This window comes from Podarcis liolepis (assembly GCF_965112155.1).
Source record: "Podarcis liolepis genome assembly, chromosome: 13".
In the NCBI taxonomy this organism is placed as follows: domain Eukaryota; kingdom Metazoa; phylum Chordata; class Lepidosauria; order Squamata; family Lacertidae; genus Podarcis; species Podarcis liolepis.
The window spans coordinates 7,020,153-7,040,560 of NC_139573.1; the positions used below are offsets into that span (position 1 = coordinate 7,020,153).

The 20,408-nt window shown below is 47.8% G+C and overlaps 2 protein-coding genes and 1 long non-coding RNA gene across 3 annotated transcripts; 2 read left to right on the forward strand and 1 right to left on the reverse strand.

Annotated features, from left to right (window-relative positions):
* Positions 1-810: 810 nt before the first annotated feature.
* LOC310691299 lies at positions 811-6,304 on the reverse strand. Its single transcript, XR_014518455.1, has 3 exons — positions 5,127-6,304; positions 3,851-4,790; positions 811-908 (listed from the first exon to the last, which is right to left on the reverse strand). It is a non-coding gene; the product is annotated as an uncharacterized lncRNA (long non-coding RNA).
* On the forward strand, positions 904-10,894 carry PPP1R3E (protein phosphatase 1 regulatory subunit 3E). Its single transcript, XM_083471025.1, has 2 exons — positions 904-3,062; positions 7,586-10,894. Exons 1-2 carry the CDS (start codon positions 2,610-2,612, stop codon positions 8,063-8,065), a joined length of 933 nt encoding a protein of 310 aa, XP_083327151.1. The 5' UTR covers positions 904-2,609; the 3' UTR covers positions 8,066-10,894.
* A 1,401-nt stretch (positions 10,895-12,295) lies between these two features.
* LOC310691506 (twisted gastrulation protein homolog 1-like) lies at positions 12,296-18,102 on the forward strand. Its single transcript, XM_083471301.1, has 5 exons — positions 12,296-12,535; positions 13,685-13,836; positions 15,673-15,772; positions 16,179-16,394; positions 17,303-18,102. Exons 2-5 carry the CDS (start codon positions 13,723-13,725, stop codon positions 17,521-17,523), a joined length of 651 nt encoding a protein of 216 aa, XP_083327427.1. The 5' UTR covers positions 12,296-12,535; positions 13,685-13,722; the 3' UTR covers positions 17,524-18,102.
* The last annotated feature ends 2,306 nt before the right edge of the window (positions 18,103-20,408 follow it).

A 20,408-nucleotide genomic window follows, 5' to 3' on the forward strand; every position in this document is an offset into this window, starting at 1 on the left:
AATGCTTCTTTCTTTGTTAACATTTTCACATTATTATTTTCTTTTTCTGTGCTCTCACCACTCCTGGCGCTCATTCTAATTGGAACTGGAAGTCAGCAGATCATGGTGGACTTTGGGGTTGGGGCTGCATTTCTGTTGTGTTTTTTTAAATATTTCTTTAACCACGACATTCTCCTGCTCCTTAGTTCTTTGAGACTACTGCTTAATGGATCCCGTCGCTCGGAATTAATCCCCAAAGACACTGAATTGTCTGTCAGTGGACCTGTGGGCTGTCTCCAGCTGTGGAGAGGTAACTGGTAATGAAACACCTTTCGGCAAGTGATAAAGGCAAGTGAAAAAGGCACAACATGGAAATGTGTGCCCGGTCATTTCCTAGGACCTTGCAAAGGTATATGTCGGCCTTCAGCCACCAGGTGCCCTCCAGATATTGTTGGATTACGACTCCCATCAACACCTGCCGACACAGCCATATTGGCACAGTCTGATGGGAGTTGTAATCCATTGTAACTCCTTTGCCTAGTGAGCAAAGGCTGTCCCAGAGAAATGGTGCACAGTGTAAAAAGCCAAACTTCATAGGTGTAAGAGACAGATGGATTGTTTTAGGTGTTTTAGGTGCAAAACAAACATTGGCTGTTTGCGTGTGTCTGCAAGGATTGCATTAGCGTTCGGGCCTGAGACAAACCAAGCTCAATTTCCTATGACCTTAGGAAATGAGGCAGCTTGAGCAGAGGGACAGAGCAGCTGCAATAAAAATAAGATGAGGAGGATGTCATTGAACTCACCCTGCTCCCAAGAGAGAGAAAAGGCTACGTATTTGTAGAGCTGTCCGTAACCATTTCTGTACCTTCATTAGATTCAGGGAGGTGGCGTGATGTGGTTGCCTGTTTTCTGAAGCTGATCTGAGGTGGCTGTCAGTGGAAAGGAAAGGTGTGATTCTATCAGTTTAGGGAAGGGAGAGAGAACAGGCTCCTTCCTTCGCAATAAAAGAAGTACAGTAAACATCATGTAACCCCTTTTGTGCTTTGTGGTGAGAGGAGGCAGGAGGGGATGTTAAGGAGAGGAGGACAGAAAGCTTTAGGCTTGCTCCATTATTCATGACCGGATGCCTGCAGTTTCATGTACAGAGACGCTCTCAGGCACCTGGTTAACGCGGCATGAAGCCAAAGGAGCAGCTCCATCTCAGTTAACAGCTTCATTTCTGCCCCCAAAACAGCCTCCCCAGTTCTACTGGTGTCCCTTGTTGCCAGCTTGAAGCCCCCCACCCCACCCAAACACACACATTTCCCATATCTGAGCTCCGACTGCCAAATCTGCCCCCAATTTTGAATCCCACCCCCCTTTTTCCTGATCTTTGTGGGGCTTTCTTGCTCTTGCATAATCCATTAGTTCCATTTTCTCTTCTGAATAATTCATCTCCCAAAGAAACATTTCTGGGCACGTATACTTTTTTAAGGTACATCTTGTCTCTAGAACCTAGAGGGGCAAGGTGTGAGGGAGCCCTTTTCCTAGCAGTAATAAAACCTTTTCGGGTCTGGAAGCAAAGATCTTCTCCTTCCCACCAGCCCAAGCCTCCCGTTCTTGACTGAGTGAGTTGTGACTGTTTGCATTCCGTGGAGAGATCTACTCTGGAGTACCGGACCTTCAGATTCTGGATGGGCAGGCAGTTTTCAAGGAGCTGCAGCTCTGAGGATTATGGTAATCTCTGAGTCACCTTTAGCTGGACCACACTGAATAAAAAGCTAGAGAGACTGAAAACTCTCCAGGAAGCAAAAATATTTAACAGCATCTTCCAGAGAGAGAGAGAGAGAGAGTCCGGGAATCTCTGGAGTGGGACAGCGTGGAAGTGAAGCGATGGACAGATAGAAGAAGGAAGAAGCAGCGAGGCAAAGATACCTTGATACAGACACATATAAAATTTTAAATATACACAGAGAGTATCAGAGATCAAGTAGAGTGAAAAGAGACAGGAGAGAGCAGACAGATGACCTGACCGACTTGACTCCTCAAAGGCAGACGAGAGTGACGGTGTCCTTGGGAAGGAGAAGGCAAAGTCACACAGTTGAATCAACAGAAAGAGACAGAGCACGGATGGAATAATAAAACACAGAGCATCTCCAAAAGGAACAGTGACAAAGCAAAAGAATGAGGTAGAACGAGAGAGAGAGGAAGGAAGGAAGAGCAGCGGAATACACTGAAAAATGGAAAGGCAGAGCGAAAACACCAGACCAGATGGAGGGAGGGAGGGAGAGCAGAAGATGATGGAGTGGTAATAAATGAAGAAGTGACCCACAGACAGACCGAGAGCCCTGCAGACAACCGGAAGCATGGCAAAGAGACTCTAGCAGGAGAAATCAGAGGAGGTAACATGCTGAGGGAGAACCAGAGCGCTGAAGAAGACTGAGAGGCAGGGCGGTGGACAACAGAGCTGCAAAGGAACATCTTTCCTCCCAAACGTGCAATAATTCAGTCTGTCCGAAACGGAGCAACAGTGGAGGAAGGTCCGGCGAAGGGCGTGAAGAACTGGGTTGCCACCACACACTCCCGAAAGGTGATTCCTGGGCCTGAGCTGCATAGAAGAGCCAAGCCTTGGGGTCTGCAGCTTTGCCCCCATGGCTCGTGCCCCACCGTCACCTCTGACCCCTAGCAACATCCCGCGGAACCTGAGCTACATCGCAGGCCTGTACGAGCGAGCCTACTACCGCACCGCCCGGCCGAGCATAGCAGAGGACTCAGGGACTGAGGGCTCCGAATCCGAGTCGGAGAGCAGGCCCCGGAGCAGGCCCCGGAGGCGACGCCACGTCTTCGGAGGGCACAAGCGGAAAGGAAGGCGCCGGACTCGCTCGGCCCCTGCCCGGGGCAGAAGTCGGGGGGCCTCGCGCAGCCGCAGCCCCGGGACACGCAAGAGGGTTCGCTTCGCCGACTCCCTGGGCCTGGAGCTCACCAGCGTCCGCCAGTTCTGGCCCAACGACCTCCCAGAGGTGCCGGAGCGTGTCCATGCCCAGCTGAGGCGCGACTCACTCAGCCACTTTGCCCCGTGCCTGCCTTTTTGCCCACCTGTGAAGGTAACGGGGGGTTAGCCAGCCTAGTGGTGGGATGAATCTTGGGGCAGAATGGGAAGTGGCAGAAAGGTGGGAGGGAAGGAAATCAATCATAGATTTCCCTTCAGCATCTCCTTTCTGAGGGCAAAGGAAGCATTAATTCCATAGAGAATAATTGTTCTTACTCTTTATCCCCCACAAGGGCTTTAAAGGGCCAGATAACCAGCATTGCACTGGTCCAAAATGCATTATATTGTGTCAACTAGCAATGGAAGATGTAGCTTTTTCAGATAAGGGCTATAGCCCAGAGGTAGAACATCTGTGTTGCATGCACAAGATCCCAGGCTCAAACCCTGGCATCTCCCAGATAGGGCTGCTACCTGTCAGTGCAGACAATACTAAGTGAGGTGGACCAGAGGTCTGACTCAGTAGAAAGCAGCTTCCCATATTCCCATGTGCAATGCCGCTTTTGGCCATGGGGGGAAGCTGGTGCCATCCAGAGGCTGTGAGACATCAGCTTCAAAACAGGCAGCTAGGTCTAAATAAATAGTGCTCTGTATTTACTTGTCACAAGTTTTGATCCTGTTGCCTGGGGCTGATGAGAGTTGTAACACTAGGGAAGGCAGCACACGGGCTGCCCTAGCTGGCAGTGGCTCTCCGGGTTTCAAGCAGAGGGCATTTCCATCCTTACCTGAGGAGTTGCCACTTGGGATTGAACTTGGACCTCCTGCAGGCAAAGTAGATGCTAGGCCCCTGAGCTGTGACCCTTGTCCCGAGATAAGCGTACATGGGATTGAGCCTTTGCTTCTTACCATAAAGTCACATGTCATTAACCTGTAGTAACCTATATCCACGTCTCTGAGTCTTTGCAGGAGTCCTGTAAATAGGGAAGAAAAAGTAACTGGCCAGTATGTTTCTTTCAGTGTTAAAGTGAACTCCTGCATTGATTTCTGCATTGCAGGGGGTTGGACTAGATGACCCGTAGGGTCCCTTCTAATTCTACAATTCTATGATTCTATGGTTGCTGAGAGAGGAGTGTTGTGAACATGCAAGCCTCTCCGCCATCATTCCCACTCCCTGCCTGCCTTCCTACTTTACAAAGCAACGCTCTCAAGCACAGATCCTTTCGTATCCACAGAGATTCCCCATGCATTTTCAAATTTGGCATAATAGGAGGTTCTTAAAAAGTGTCAAGTGGCCTCCACAGATACAGGTGTCTCCTTCTTACAGTCAGTCGCCTTTAAGAGTTAAGAGGCAGAAAGAGCAATGGGGCATGGATACTAATCCGCTTTGCCCCTCTCTTTGCGTTTACATTTCCCTCTTCGTAACCCCAGAAGAGGCCTTAGATCTATTATGACTATACAAAAGGCATGAATCCAAAATATGCCTTGAAAGGTTGTTTCCGCAGTTTCCAGGTGGAGCTAACCTACAAGGCTTCAGAGGCGTTCAGGATCCTGTCCACCTTTGGACAGTTAAAGTCTTTCACAGTTTGCCTTAAGCTTTCCCCCCTGAGAATTAGTGAGCATCTCTTGAGATGGCCCCAAATCTCCAAAGATGGTGGTTGTGCAAGGAGCTGGGAGGGGATATAAGATCTCCTCACCCTTGGCAGGCTGAGGGGATCCCTCCATCTCCAAAGAGAGTCCTCAGGTTTAAAGAAAGGCCCTTCCTCCCATTCTGAGCCCACGCAGTCATGCCAACACAAAAAAGGTTCTTCTTTTAGGCCCCCAGCCCTCACTAGTCTGATCGTAGGGCCTTTATACAGTGGTGCCCCGCAAGACGAATGCCTCGCAAGACGGAAAACTCGCTAGACGAAAGGGTTTTCCGTTTTTGAGCTGCTTCGCAAAACGAATTTCCTATGGGCTTGCTTCGCAAGACGAAAATGTCTTGCGAGTTCCTGCGGGGTTTTTTTCCTCCCCCCCTTTTTCTAAGCCGCTAAGCCGCTTATCAGCTGATCCGATCAGCAGATAAGTCGCTAAAAGCCGCTAATAGCGCTAATCCGCTAATCCTTCAATGGGCTTGCTTCGCAAGACGAAAAAACCGCTAGACGAAGAGAATCACAGAACGGATTCTTTTCGTCTTGCGAGGCACCACTGTATAAAGGCAGCCTTGCCTTCGCCAACCAGGTGCCCTCCAGACATTTTGGACCATAACTCTGTGGCTGGCTGCTGTTGATGGGAATTGTGGTCCAAAGTGGCTGTGCTTGCTTGGGCTGGTGAGGGTTTTGCTGGCTGCATTAGGGATGACTCCATAACGACTGCATTCCAGCCAAAGGAATTAACTGAGATGGGCTGGTGGTGCTGGGAAGAGGGTTTTTTAAATGTTGTCCGGAGACCAGAAATCTCTCTTCTCTTTCCTGAAAGTGACTCTCAAATGGCACTCAGGATCCATCAACGCCTCCCTTGCTTTCCACCTTGCCTGCCTCCTCGCTTTCTAGCTCCTCCTCCTCCCGCCCTTCCCTTCTCCACACGCTGCCATCTTGGATCTCCAGTCTCTCCTCTTCTTCGCCTTGTCCCATCCTTTCATCTCCCCCCTGACTTCTTTCCTTTTCCCTCTGTGACTTGTACATTTAAGGCACATTCAAAGCACATTCTTTTCCTCTCAAAGAATTCTGGGCACTGGAGTTTGTTAAGGGTCGCTGGGAATTGTAACTCTTGTGAGGGGTCGACTACAGTGCCCAGAATCCTTTGAGGGGAAAGAATGTGCTTTAAAGAGCGACATCCACACTATACATTTAAAGCGTTATGGTACCACTTGAAACAGTCATCGCTTCCCCCAAAGAATTCTGGGAGCTACTGTTCCTGGGGAATTGTAACTCCATGAGGGGAATACGGGCTGCCAAACAACTCTCAACACCCTTAACAAACTACAGTTCCCAGGATTCTTTGGGGGAAGCCATAATTGTTTAAAGAAGTATCAGAGTGTCTAAAATGTATGGTGCAAATGTGGCCATAGTGTATATTTAGCCCTCGCTCCTCTTTCTCTTTCTCATCCGCTTCCTCCATCTCCCTCTCTTGTTTTCCTCCTGTTCTTTTTCTGCTGGCCAGCCAGTATCTTTATCTTTCATCTTTATTGCCCCTTTTCCTCTCCTCCCGTTCATTGACTTTCCTTCTTCTTGGTCCTCCTGACCTGATTCGAGAACTCCTCTCCTCTTTATTTACTTGGTCACATGCTTATTATATCCCATTTTTCCTTCAAGGTGGTGTATGCAGTTCTCTTTCCCATTTTATCCTCATGACAACTGGGTGAAGAATGTTAATCTGAGAGACAAAGACCCAGGGAGCTTCCTGGCCTAGTGAGGATTTGAACCCGGGTCTCCCAGGTCCGAGTCCCACATTCAAAACATTTTACCACATGGACACACACTGTTTCCTGCCAGCCTTTAGTATCTTTCTGCCTGTGTTCTCTAGAATTCCTTCTGTTTTCTTTTCACTTGTTTAAATTTATATAGTCGTATCCTGTGTAATGTATTGGTTTTCCCTTTCTGTCTTATTTAGTCTTTTCTCTCTAAATTCTCATGGTTTGTTCCCACTCACCATTTCCCCCCTACCCTCTATTTTAATACCTTCCTATTCATTTTTCTTCATCATCCACAAATTTCTTCAGCCATTCTGTCTTTATTGTCCCTTAATCCCCTCTATTTCGTCCCTAACACCTAAATAGTCCTTCATGTGCTCCATTTTCTAATTAGGAACATAGGGAGATGCCTTATTATACTGAGTCAGACCGATTGGTCCATCTTATATCCTGTCTACACTGACTGGTTCGCCAAGGTTTCAGATCTTTCCCAGACCAATGTGGAAATGCCAAGAAATATTATTATTATTATTATTATTATTATTATTATTATTATTATTATTATTATTTATACCCTGCCCATCTGGCTGGATTTCCCAAGCCACTCTGGGTGGCTCCCAGCAGAATATTAAAAACACGATAAAACATCAAACATTACAAACTTCCCTAAAATTGAACCTGTGACCATCTTCTTAAATAAAATTTTATTAAAACTTTTTCATAATGAAATATGATCTAAGAAACTAATCTAAATAAAAACAAGGTGAGAAAAAATTGAAAAAACCAAAGGAAAAGAAAAAAATAGAAGAAACAAAATGAAAGAGAAGAAATTAAAAGGACTTCTGATTTTCTGTCTGTCAGTTTCATAAAAGAAATTAATAATAATAATAATAATAAATTTTATTTATATCCTGCCCTCCCCAGCCAAAGCCGGGCTCAGGGCGGCTAACAACAATCAAATAATCAAACAATCAAATTAGTCAAAATATTTGCTCTAGCATGACATCCAACTCATCTTCTTTCCGTTAGGCAATAGTTTCCCAGTCTTCCACCCCAAATGTCTCCGATTCATTTTCTTTTTTACACCAAAACTCCAAAAGGCGTTCTCTGATTATTATTATTAACAATAATAAATTTCATCAATGCTTTTTCTCCAATTAAACATATCAACTTTGTCTCCAGCAACCTGTGACCTGCCTCTGAGCCACGGCCCTTCCAAAATTCTCACTCCCCTCTTCCTTTTGTCTCTCCAGGATCCTTTGAGTCTTCGATACCTGCTGGAGCCCACCTTCCCAGACCCCCTGTCCATGCCAGATTTCTTACCGCGCCTCCTGGCGCAGTGCGTTCTCCTGGAAGGAGCCCGGGCCGAAGGCACCTGCGTCTCCGGCACCATCCGGGTCCTCAACTTAGCCTACGAAAAACGGGTCTCCGTGCGATACACCTGGGATTCTTGGGCTATGCAACACGAAGTTCGGGCATCCTACGCCGCTCCTGCAGGCCGGGATCGGGACCACGCCGACCGCTTTGCCTTCCGCCTTCCGCTGCTCACCCCGCTGGTCCCTGGGGTTGTCCTAGAGTTTGCCATTTGCTACCTTGTGGGGGCAGAAGAGTTCTGGGACAACAACCAAGGCCGCAACTATTGCCTGAGGCCTCCACCCTGTGTGGATGAGGAGGAGGAGCCCCCCAGCCCCACGGCCGATTGCTGTGAGACAGGGTGGATACACTTCCTCTAAGGGAACATAGAGCCATCCCAATAAGACAGGAGGAAGGGCAGGAACCAAAGGACAGAACAGAGCAGAAGGGGGGACTTGCCAAATGTCTCTGTTAGGGAGGTGCTGTTGGGTACTTGCACTGAGCCCTAAGAATAGGGTGGGTGGCAACTATCAATATGCTAGAGGCCTCATGCAACGCTTGGGAATTCAAAGAAACCCAAAAGATCAGTGCAATTGTGCAATCAGTGGTTAAAATCAGTTTTGAAAGTCCGCCATCTTGATTCAAAATGGCACCCAACGGTATCGAAACATAGGCCAAAAACGGCTCATTGATCTCAGGAACAATCATGCAAAATGCGGTAAAATTCAGCACGTTCTTGAAAGGTTCCATCCACCATCTGGATTCAAAATGGCATCCCACTGTATCAAAATATAGGCAGAAACCTGCTTCTTGATCTCAAGAGCCATTATGCAAATTTCAGTTACTTTTTCTTAAGAAGCATCCAAATGCATAGCAAACAACTTTCCTATATATTATACATATAGCAGATGTATGCAAAGGTTTGAGGTAGACGATTTGGGTTTGCTCCCAGGCTCCCTAGCATGACATTCTGCAAGTCTGCTATGGAGTTTCTACCTGAGTGATATCTGACAAATCCAAAAATCAGTCTCTGACGTAGGGCAGTAACGTTCACCACATACTCTGTTTCCCACAATATACTAACTTGCTATCTAGCTAGCTGTGTGTGCTTTCACCAATCTATTTCACCAAACAAATATCGAGCGAGAAATATTGAGAAAAGGTCAGGCAAATCAGCCCTTTGTTCTCATTTTACAGTTAGGGAACAGGAGGTCCTAAGGGAGTGACTTGAATCTGTTGTAAGCTAGGATTCGAACTCAAAGACTCCCACCCAGTAATCTAGCATTGTTCGGCTGGGGGCTCTCTGAGACTGAACAACATCCGCATAAAGTGGCTAGCCTTCAAAGTACCATCCCCACCCCATATAACTTGTATGTTGCTAAGCAACATATGTGCACCTTGAGGATCATCAAGAGATCCCTTCCCTTTGTTGGGGTCTCGCTGGTGCCTTTACATGAGAATTGAGCAAGTGTAAGCTACATACACATACGTGAGGGAGAGAAGGAAGAAATTCTGGCCTAGGAGTAAGGTGAAAAAGACTGAATTCTGGTGAAACAAAAAATGGACAAGATCCACTGCTATATATCGTGGAGGTGGATCTCCTCGGCGTCCGTCACCAGATTCCGGGTGGCACTAAGAACAATGAGTTTTCATCCTGAGGACTTGTTCACACATGCTAATTCCACCCACATCTCCCTGCATGAATAGACGGGAAATGTGGAATGTATGAATGTTTACATGTAATTGTATTGCTGTTCTCTCAACTTGAGTGTTCTGAACTGGTTCCTTGCGCATGTTTCATTATGTCGTTGTGAGATCACTTCACTGATCAAGCAGAGAGTAGCTGCCTGATCTGTGTGTTTAAGCGGGGGGTGGGGTGGTAATGAACACTTGCGCCAAATTCATTATCTTCATGTTGCAAAAAAAAAGTCTTGTGTAGAAGCAGCACTATCCAAAATGGTGTCCAGGGCAGTTTACAGTGGTGTGCAATGTGTGCAATTTCTAAATTTCCATGACCCACAAGACCCCTAACAACTGAAGTCTCCATAATAGTGTTTCTCAAAGTTCTGATGAATTTATTCTCTTACAATTGAAAGCATTCTTCACTCTTGCACCTGAAAATATTTATTTTAATGTGTGCAAAAATAGTCCATTCTCTGCGTGACTCGGTCATTGTTCTAGGTGCGTTCTTGGTGCCTACTAGCAGTTCAAATCATCCTTTAATGAGCAAAGCAGTGCAGCTGTGTATAACAAGAATGTACAACAAAAAACTACAATAAAATATGAAAACATCGTAAAACACAAAACCAAAAGACCAACAATTAGCAGAATTAAGTCTCTGAAAATGTTTGACAAAACAAATGTTTTCAGTATTGGGAGAACATCAGAATTGTAGGTGCCTGTCTAATTGCTATAGGAGCAATGCTCTAAAATACCAGTGCCATTACACTGAAAGCCTTGGCCTAATCCAGTCCTTATGATGTACTACTGCTCTTGGTTCAAGTAGAAGCTAAATGAACATGCGACACATGTCAGGCAGGTGGTCTTCTCTAGAAAATTGCAGTGATCTGGCTGGTGTTTAAGGGAAAAGGCAGACCTCCAGTTATTAATGGGAAGAAATAACTGATAACCTCTTTATATCATACTAATGAGGAGTGCCTGGCACTGCTTGGGAATCTGTAGAAACCCAAAAATATTGTGACTTTCAAATAGCTAGTGCAACTTGTGAGTTTGGGCCCATCACACCAAAAATCAGGCAAAGTCACACCAGTCATGTTCTACTTCACTATCTTGATTTGAAGTGGTGACTGGCATCCAAATATCGATGAAGGCTGCTGGAGCCTTCATGACAAGTTTGGTGATAATGTCTCAAGTAGTATCTGAACCCACAGAAAACAGACAATCCATTTTCCAAAATATAGATTGGTTTGGCTACCTAAAATCACCTCTAATTACTGGGGGCCATCTGCTCCCTAGTCCAACCCAGGCAGAAGATTCTGGGGTAAATGGACTGTTTGTCTGGACCACAGAGGGAAGACGCTAGGCTTGGGCAGAAATTGGATCAGTGATGTGTGCTTTTGTTGTGTTCCATAATGTAACAATGAAATGGCACCAGTGAACCAAAGTTTACATTAATGTTTGTAACTGACCAAAACAAGCAATTGGACTGAAAAACCAAAGAAATAAAACAGTGAAAAAGACTGTGAAAAGTCTCAGACTCACGTTATATTTGCATACCTCTAAAGATCTAAGGGGGGCACGGGTGGCGCTGTGGGTTAAACCACAGAGCCTAGGGCTTGCCAATCAGAAGGTTGGCGGTTCGAATCCCCGCGACGGGGTGAGCTCCCGTTGCTCGGTCCCTGCTCCTGCCAACCTAGCAGTTTGAAAGCACGTCAAAGTGCAAGTAGATAAATAGGTACCGCTCCGGTGGGAAGGTAAACGGCGTTTCCGTGCACTGCTCTGGTTCTCCAGAAGCAGCTTAGTCATGCTGCCACATGACCCAGAAGCTGTACGCCGGCTCCCTCGGCCAATAAAGCAAGATGAGCGGCGCAACCCCAGAGTCGGCCATGACTGGACCTAATGGTCAGGGGTCCCTTTACCTTTAAGTATCTAAGACGAGCCTACTGGATCAGGGTAGTAACCTCTTTTGTCGAGCATCTTATTCTCATAGTGGCAACCAGATGCCTGTGGGAAGCCTGTGAGCAGGATCTGAGCACAAGAGTATTCTCCTCACTTGCAATTCCCAGCAACGGGTATTCAGAACATGGTATATGGGGTGTTAGGGGAGGGGTAGTACCTCTGGTGGGGGACACATCATGCTTCTGGGGTAGTTTGTCCACCTTTGGTCTCCACCCTGCACTCAGCTCTCACCTCTGGCTCCTGGAAGCTGCCTGCATGTGACACCGGCCGCACCACAGAAATGGCTAAGCCAGGAGGGGGGGATTGATGGGTGTCAAACCCTCAGTAAGTTAGGGACTTCTGCGTGGGAATACAGGCTCTGGCAGATCGAGCAGGAAAGACCAATAGTCCAATGGTCAATAATGCAGTTTCTGCAAAATGCTACAGAGGGAAGTGAGGGGCAGATGGGGCTCGTCAACCAGGGAAGGGAGCCCACCTTAGAGAAGGAAAACCCTGATCCTAAACCTCTGCTGCCTTGTGGGATATCTTCAGGAGAAGAAAAGCCTAAGGAGCAAACCCTACACAAAGGCTGAGAACACGCCATGCATTTAAAGCACACGAATTCCTCCCTAACAATCCTGGGAACTGTAGTTCACCGCTCACAGAGCTACAGTTCCCAGAAAGCTTAACAAACCACCGCCTGCTGCCACGCTGCTTTTATTCTTTTAAAAAATTCCTTCCAGTAGCACCTTAAAGACCAACTAAGTTAGTTCTTGGTATGAGCTTTCGTGTGCATGCACACTTCTTCAGATACCTGAAGAATATTCTTTTAGTTCTTCTGCAGCCTTGAAAAAAGAACAAAAGGATTGCTCCAAATTTGGTCCTCTGGAGAGGCGAGAGAGTTGGAAGAGTTGGGTGCAAGCCCAAATCAATGGCTGGCTGTCTCCCCCACCCTCTTTCTTTCTTTCTTTCTTTCTTTCTTTCTTCCTTTCTTTCTTTCTTTCTCTCTTTCTCTCTTTCTCTCTTTCTCTCGCTCTCCCTCCCTCCTTCTATCCCTTCCCTCCTCCATCTCCCCTTCTCCCACCCCTCTCAGCCCTCCCTTCTTCCAGATCCCTCCTCTTTTTCCTACCAGACAGAGACTGAGAGAGGGGGGCGACTGTGGTCCGGACCCCCTCAAAAAAAAAAAAAAAAAAAGCCCTACTTCGATCGCAGACTTCACCCCCCCTCTCCGGGTAAGTCGATCGACACTTAACTAAGTTTTCTTCTTCGTCGCGTCGTCTTGGTTGCATGCGGGAGGGGGCGAGCACTTTCCCCAACTCTTAGCCATCACTATGCGCCCCCACGCCGTCCAAAAAAAAGGCCTGGAAATATGGGGAGGGGGTCGATCGAGAGAGTCCTTGGCCGCGGGCTACGTCCATACCTTGAATGGGGTTGGGGGCCCTGCATCTTTGTAATTCCTCCTGTTACTACTCAGTTTTTTATGATTTACTTGAGGGGGTGAAGAGTGTTAGCTACTTTAGCCCATGATATGCAATCCCCAAAATACTTTTATAATGTACTAGTTTAACTTGGGATGAAATGTACTAGTACTAGTTTAATTGGTATGAAAACTCATACCAATAACTAATTTAGCTGGTCTCTAGGGTGCTACTGGAAGGATTTTATTTTATTTTATTGGTTTTATTGATTTTGTTTTGTTTCGACTACGGCAGACCAACACGGCTACCTACCTGTAACTAGTTTAACCCAGATTAGCTGCTTCTCTCCCCCAATGTCCCTATAGTGGAGAGAAGAGACCCCCCCCCAGCATAGTAATCTGTATTGAAAAGTTGGGGGGCTGAAGAGATCAACAGATCCCTTGGTCGGTTAGAGTAGATCTAGTTGAGAAGTATAACAGAGGAAAGGGGGAAATGTTAATTTAACCACTTTGCAGCTGCAGGACCTAAATTCGTAATACAGTGGTACCTCGGGTTACATACGCTTCAGGTTACAGACTCCGCTAGCCCAGAAATAAATAGTACCTCGGGTTAAGAACTTTGCTTCAGGATGAGAACAGAAATCGCGCTCCGGCGGTGCGGTGGCAGGAGGAGGCCCCATTAACTAAAGTGGTGCTTCAGGTTAAGAACAGTTTCAGGTTTAAGAACGGACCTCCAGAACGAATTAAGTACTTAACCCGAGGTACCACTGTACTTAAAGAGGCATCGGGGAAGTGTTACAGAATCTGTGTTGATAGGGGTACCGCCGTCCACATTTGTTTAGGACCCAAAAGGTATCTATGGGGCAGCTGGCGAATAAACGTTTTTGTGGGCTACTCAATTTTTTGTCACCTGATCGATGTTCCTCTCCCCATAGGTAACTATATATCTTCCACTTTCTTCCAGGTCTGTCTACCCGCCCCCTACCGCCCCACATTGTAGCAATGCCCCACGGTGTGGCCTTCCTTTTGGTGGCAGCCACATGGGCTGTGGTCTCCCGTGCTGATGGGTGCAATAAGGCCCTCTGCGCCAGCGACGTCAGCAAGTGCTTACTGCAGGTAAGAGGTTGGGAAAGCGCTGTCTCGCATCAGATCTTGTTGCAGACCTGCAGACTTGGATTTGGGATGGGCGTTTTCCAAGCTCCTGAGCAGGGCTGGATTTAGGTTTGATGAGGCCCTCAGCTACTGAAGGTAATGGGGCCCTTTATATGTCCAGCTGTCCTTTGTCAACAACATATTGTCACTGTTTTTCGTGTTGAATATATGCTATATGGTCATTTATGGGCCTAATAGGTTTCTAAAGCGATTTGCCCATGTTGCCATGCAACCAGTCCGTGCAGAATGTAGGCACCCTATATATAGAAAGGAGCAAACCAGTGATATTTTAGGGAGCAGGCTAGCAGGCGGGGCTCATGACTTACATCATAGGAGCCTACACAACACAAAACACTGTTGCTGTATGTAGGTTTTGTTTCACTGTCATACCTTGGGTTACAGACACCTCAGGTTGGGTGTTTTCGGGTTGCGCACCGCACCAAACCTGGAAGTACCGGAACGAGTTACTTCCGGGTTTCGGCGCTTGCGCAGAAGCACCGAATCACAACCCGCGCATGCGCAGACGCGGCGCTGTGGGTTGCAAACGCTGCGGGTTGCGAACGTGTCTCCCACACGGATCACATTCGCAATCCAAGCGTCCACTGTATTTTTTTTACCTTACATTTTGGAAATGCACATCCAGTTTTTTTTCCTTTAATTTTTTTTGGGCCCCCAAGAAATATAGCCCTAAGATATAGCTTGTTTAGCTTATACAAAAATCCAGCACTGCTCCTGAGACCCCTTCTCCCCCTTGAATGGGAGGCTCAGTCACAGCACTAACCAGTGCTCTCACACAAAATGTGGTTAGAATGCGTGACAAGTACTTCTCGGTGGCGATCAACCCTCTATGTATCTGCATGAGCTGCTACCACGGGCTTCCTTTGGATTGGCAGCCCAGAACAGTCACTCACGCAGAAGCACAGCAAGGCAACCTCTTCATTTAGGGAGGCTGAACTACCCGGTCACAGCTGATGCAGCAATCAGGGGAGAGCAGTGCATTCATGGCAGGGGGCTGACTGGACAGAGTTGAGGCCAGGGCATCAGGCAGAGAGGCAGTGGGCAACCTCCTCCTCTGGGAGGGTAAACCTGCTAAGTATTTAATTATTTCTCAACACACGATCTGTGTAATGAGATGTACTGTAATTAAATATGAAAACTTAATTAAAATTATTTTTAAAATAATTATTTCTCAACAGGCACACATTTTGGAAGAATGGGGGACTTTTTGGAACTATTTGAAAAAGCACTATAAAATGAAATTGCGGGCAGGATTTGAGAAGAAAGGATAAAGTGATTGCATTAGAGGGATTTCTGTAATAGATAAAATATTGATATATAATGTAGTAGAAATGGGTATGAACAAAAACAATGTGGTGTGGGTGGGAAGTCAATATATGAAAAATGTAACTATTTAATTTGAAGTCAGTTTGTAACACTGTTCCTGAGAGATCTGCATTGGCTCCCAGGGCGTTTCCGAGCACAGTTCAAAGTGTTGGTGCTGACCTTTAAAGCCCTAAACGGCCTCAAAGGCCCAGTATACCTGAAGGAGCATCTCCACCCCCATCGTTCAGCCCGGACACCGAGGGCCTTCTGGCGGTTCCCTCCCTGCGAGAAGCCAAATTACAGGGAACCAGGCAGAGGGCCTTCTCGGTTATGGGGCTGTACTTGTCGAATTGGCCATCCTCACTTTGGGGGCAAAACAGGGGCAGATTTGTATATGCGCTGGTGTGATCGTTTTACAAAGGGAACCGGGCAGGGGGGAGGTCACTGTTAACACCCCCACTTGATATCTCTTGGCAGGAAGTGTGCCAGTGCGAGGCCAACCGAGCTGGGTGCCCATGCTGTCGGGAATGTGCTTTCTGCTTGGGCAATCTCTGGGAGTCCTGCTGTGAATGTGTGGGTGAGTGAATTCCAGGGGGTGCTAAACGCCCGTCACATTGCAGGGTGGGGGAAAAAGTGGGGGCCAAAGTAGAGATGGGAAGCTCTGGGGGAAAAACGGAAATAAGGGGGGTTTCCAAAGCCGTTTTTTTCCTGGAAAAAATGAAAAGAGCAGTTTGATATAGTTTGAATATTCCACACACTTTTTTTATTTTTTCCGGGGGGAAACCGTGAGGCCTTTGAGGAAGCTGGAGTCCTCTTGGTGCTGCATGCAAAAGGTGTTCTACCACTGAGCTTGGGCCCCATCCCCTAAACTGCAAAAATATGGCTGGGAGGAGGGTTACCAGATGCAGGACACTGCCCGCTTCTTCCCAGGGGCTGAACTGTGGTCCATGAGGAATTCCGACTTGATTTCTCCTCTCCGCAAGGGCTGTGTGACGAACGCCCCTCCTCGGCTCCCCGCCCTGCCCTGCGGAGCTCCATGCACAACCTGATGTCCCCAGTGCCCTCGCTCTTCCGGGCCCTCATGGCCATCTCCGACAACGACCCTCCCATGGGCTGGAGCATCCTGACCCTCCCAGTCGAAGAGGAGCTGCGGCAGAACCACGCGGAGACCGGCCACCTCCTCCTGGGGCCTCACACAGGTACGCGTGTGGTGGGGGGGGGAGAGGGGGCTGTTGGGAGACAGGTGGCGCTGGAAGGATACATGGCACTTGCATGGGGGAGGTGGGTTAAGAGGCAGCGTGGTATAGTGGTTAGAGCTTCAGACTAGAACCTCGGGGAGCAGGGCTTGAGCTACAGTAATAAACGACAGGAAACATTCAGATTGACACATACCTGTTCACAATGGCACCTGAGGGTTTTTTGGGATTGGCGTGGGGGTTAATTGAGTGATGTGTGCTGTAACCTAGAAGAGCCATTGCCCAGGGACAGGACATCTGTTTTGCATGCAGAAGGTCGTAGGTTCATCTTCCGGTAGCACTGGGAATGTCTTGTCTGAAACCCTGGAGCACTGCTGCCAGTCAGTGCAGACAATACAGGGTTAGATGGACTTTTAATCTGACTCGGGATAAGACAGCTTATTCTGTTAGGAAGAACTTCCTGACAGTAAGAGCTGTTCGACAGTGGAATTTGCTGCCAAGGAGTGTGGTGGAGTCTCCTTCTTTGGAGGTCTTTAAGCAGAGGCTTGACAACCATATGTCAGGAGTGCTCTGATGGTGTTTCCTGCTTGGCAGGGGGTTGGACTCGATGGCCCTGGTGGTCTCTTCCAACTCTATGATTCTATTTCTAAAAGGCCCTGGTTCAATTCACACATGAGCTCATCGTTCCCAGCTGTTGCCTCTCAGCCTTCCCATTGGCCAGGCTAGCTCCATATTGCCTACACAGGCTGGCAGCAGCTCTCCAGGGTCTCAGTCTAGATTCTCTCCTAGTCCTACCTTGGGACTGAGCCTGGAACATTCTTTGTGCAAAGCAGACACACGACATCTGAGCCGCAGCTTTTGTCCTGGGTTCAACCGCAACGGCCGCAAACCTTCTCTCCTCTCGCTTCCAGGCTTGGCCCTCTCGGATGCCAAGGGCCTCAATGCCACCATGCCACCGTGCCAGTCCATTTTCTTCAACGAGTGCCTGTCCATGAGCCGGTGCCGGACGGCTTGCCAGTCGGTGGGTGCTTGGCGCTACCGCTGGTTCCACAATGCCTGCTGCCAATGTCTGGGGCCAGACTGCCTGGGCTATGGGGGAGCCCACGCACAATGTTCCAGTTGCCGGGACTGAGATCTCTGGGTCTCTCGCCCCCTCAAAAAACACCCACTCGCCTTGCCCTAGCCTCTGCTTGGGCTGCCTGCACCCAATCTTCCTTTCTTCACTGAGCAAACATGAATGAAGCATTTGCTTTTTGTTGCTGTTCATTAACCTTTTTGGTTCTATGGACCCCTCTGGACTCCTCCATTCCCCGGCACTGGTCTACAATGGTCTTCCCAAGCAACAGCGGCTTCTGCCCCTTCTCCCTCTGCTTATTATGGGTATCTTGCCAGCTACAGTCCCCTCTCTCTGCTTTTTCTTACAACCCAGCTGACTTTGCCTTATTCCCTAATGCTCGCTGTTTTAAGGCACCCCTCCCAAAAGAGAAAACGCCTTCTGCTTATAAGCACTGCACCTGGGAAAAAGGTGTCCTAGGTACCTGCCTATAGCCACCTTGTGTGTGGGGGGGGAAATGCCCTTATTTCAATCCCTCCGCAGCCCCAAGTTTTCTGAACACCTCGTCCAAGTCAGTTGCTTCACGGACCTAGATATAAAGACTTTTGTCAGTTTCCCATCTTTGTAATGATAATAAAATGAATCTTTTTACCTGTACTGTTGTTGTTGTTCTTGTTGTTCTTTATTCATTTTATATATTGTCCTTCATCACAAGGTCTCGGGGCAGTTCACAAGACAAGGCAGTTGTGTTGCAGAAGCCTCATCCGCCCGATTATCTTCTGAGCTGATTATTTATTATTATTTATTGAATTTCTATACCACGCTAAACCTGGAGGTCTCAGGGCGGATCACAGAATAAAATCAAGATATAAAACCACGAAACACATAATAAAAATAAAAACAACAACCCAATAGCCTTCCACCCAAAATAAACATGTTTTAAAAGGGAATAGGATGTAAATCAGATCAACCAAAGGCCTGGTTAAAAAGGAACGTTTTTGCCCGGTTCCTAAAGGTGTATAATGAAGGTGGCAGGCGAACTTCCTTGGGAAGAGCATTCCACAGACGGGGAGCCACTGCAGAGAAGGCCTTGTTCTCGTGTTGCCACCCTACAGACCTCTTGAGGATGAGGCACACTAAGGAGGGCCTCGGAAGGTGATCTCAGGGTCTGGGTAGGTTCATAGGGAAAGAGGGGGTCCTTGAGGTATTGCGGTCCTTATTAATAGGTTGTTCTACTTACATACAGCTTTTATATGGGGATGACAAAGTTATCACGACCTGGATAATAAGAAACAACCAGAAACTAGCTTTCCAGGGGGAAACACAGGAAAGAGCATCAAGGCTTTTCAGCCTAGCTGCTCAGTAGCTGCATCTTCTGGTCCGTCTCCAAGGGAAGCCCCACATACAGTGCACTGCTGCGGTCCAGGCGGGAGGTCACCAGATCATAGACAAACAAGACCAGATCAGACGTGGCTGGTGAAGCAGCCTAAACTGGGCCTGAGCATTCCTAGCCACAGCAGCCTCTTCGGACTTGTGTGACAAGTTGCAATCTGGCAGCATCCCCAGACTCCGAGCTTGTTTCTTCTGAGGGAGCGCAACACCACCCAGAGGTCTCAGTTTATTGGCCTCCATCACTGCTTCCAGACACTGGTCTGACACCTTCACAGCCTCTCCGGCTTCAGATGGAATGCAGAGATATGCCAGGAGCGTTGAGATGACACTCTGTGCCAAACTCCCATTTGACAGCTCCCCAAAGTTTCATTGCTACAGTGGTACCTCGGGTTACATACGCTTCGGGTTACATACGCTTCAGGTTACAGACTCCGCTAACCCAGAAATAGTGCTTCAGGTTAAGAACTTTGCTTCAGGATGAGAACAGAAATTGTGCTCCGGCGGCGCAGCAGCAGCAGGAGGCCCCATTAGCTTAAGTGGTGCTTCAGGTTAAGAACAGTTTCAGGTTAAGTACAGACCTCCGGAACGAATTAAGTACTTAACCCAAGGTACCACTGTACAATAGTGGACCTTATGTTTCCAGACAAGATCCTGGAGTTCTGCTCTTCAGCAAGAGGGCTAAGCCATTCTGACTTGTTGGTGACTCCAGATACGAGACAAAACACAACACTACTGTCTACTATATACAGTTATTCTAGTCCTTGAAGTAAAGATGCACATGTACAGAGATCCACTAACATCACCATGCTGTGTAAAACCCACAGCCTCTTCCCCCGACTCTCACAAATGCAGAGCCAGCAAGTCATGCGCTCCAGCTCACTGGTGTTGCTACGGTAACCCAGTGCACCTGGTACCCTTATCTCAGGACATCCAGACATGGGGGATGTGCTAACTCAAGACATGAGACCAAACACTTTAATTTCAGTCAATGTTCACATTACACCAACACGACTGACCCTCGCGAGCATCCATCCCTTCTCGGGGATGCCCTGCCAAAGCAAGGAGAAGAATCTGCAGCGGGTTCCAGTGAGATCTCGTGGACGTCTCCACTCGTGGCTCTTACGAGGTCTCACTGGAAGCCACAGCTGCACAACTCTGGTAAGCGAGGCTTTGGTGGGGGCAGCAAGGGGGTGGTCAGCACCTTCCCAAAATTTTACTTCAGGTGGCAAAACATGACGGGCCACCTCTGTCCCTTCTGCAAGGACCCAGATCACCAGTGCCGTAAACTCTGCATATTTATCTGGTGTAGGAATTCCTGCAGCCGTCTCTCTGCTTATGTGTGGGGGACCTCTAAATGTGGCTGGACTACCATTCTCATCAGCATCTAAGGGCCAAGCATAGCTGATTGACCAGGAATGAGAGGAGGTGTAGTTCAGTCCCGTCAGGCGGGCCAAAGGCTGTGCACATCTCCCTTACTAGAGTTTATCCCTCACATATAATGTATTTATTTTAATGGTGCCTCTGAGCATGTGCAGAATGGCTTTCCCTCGACATTATGAACATGCTTTCTA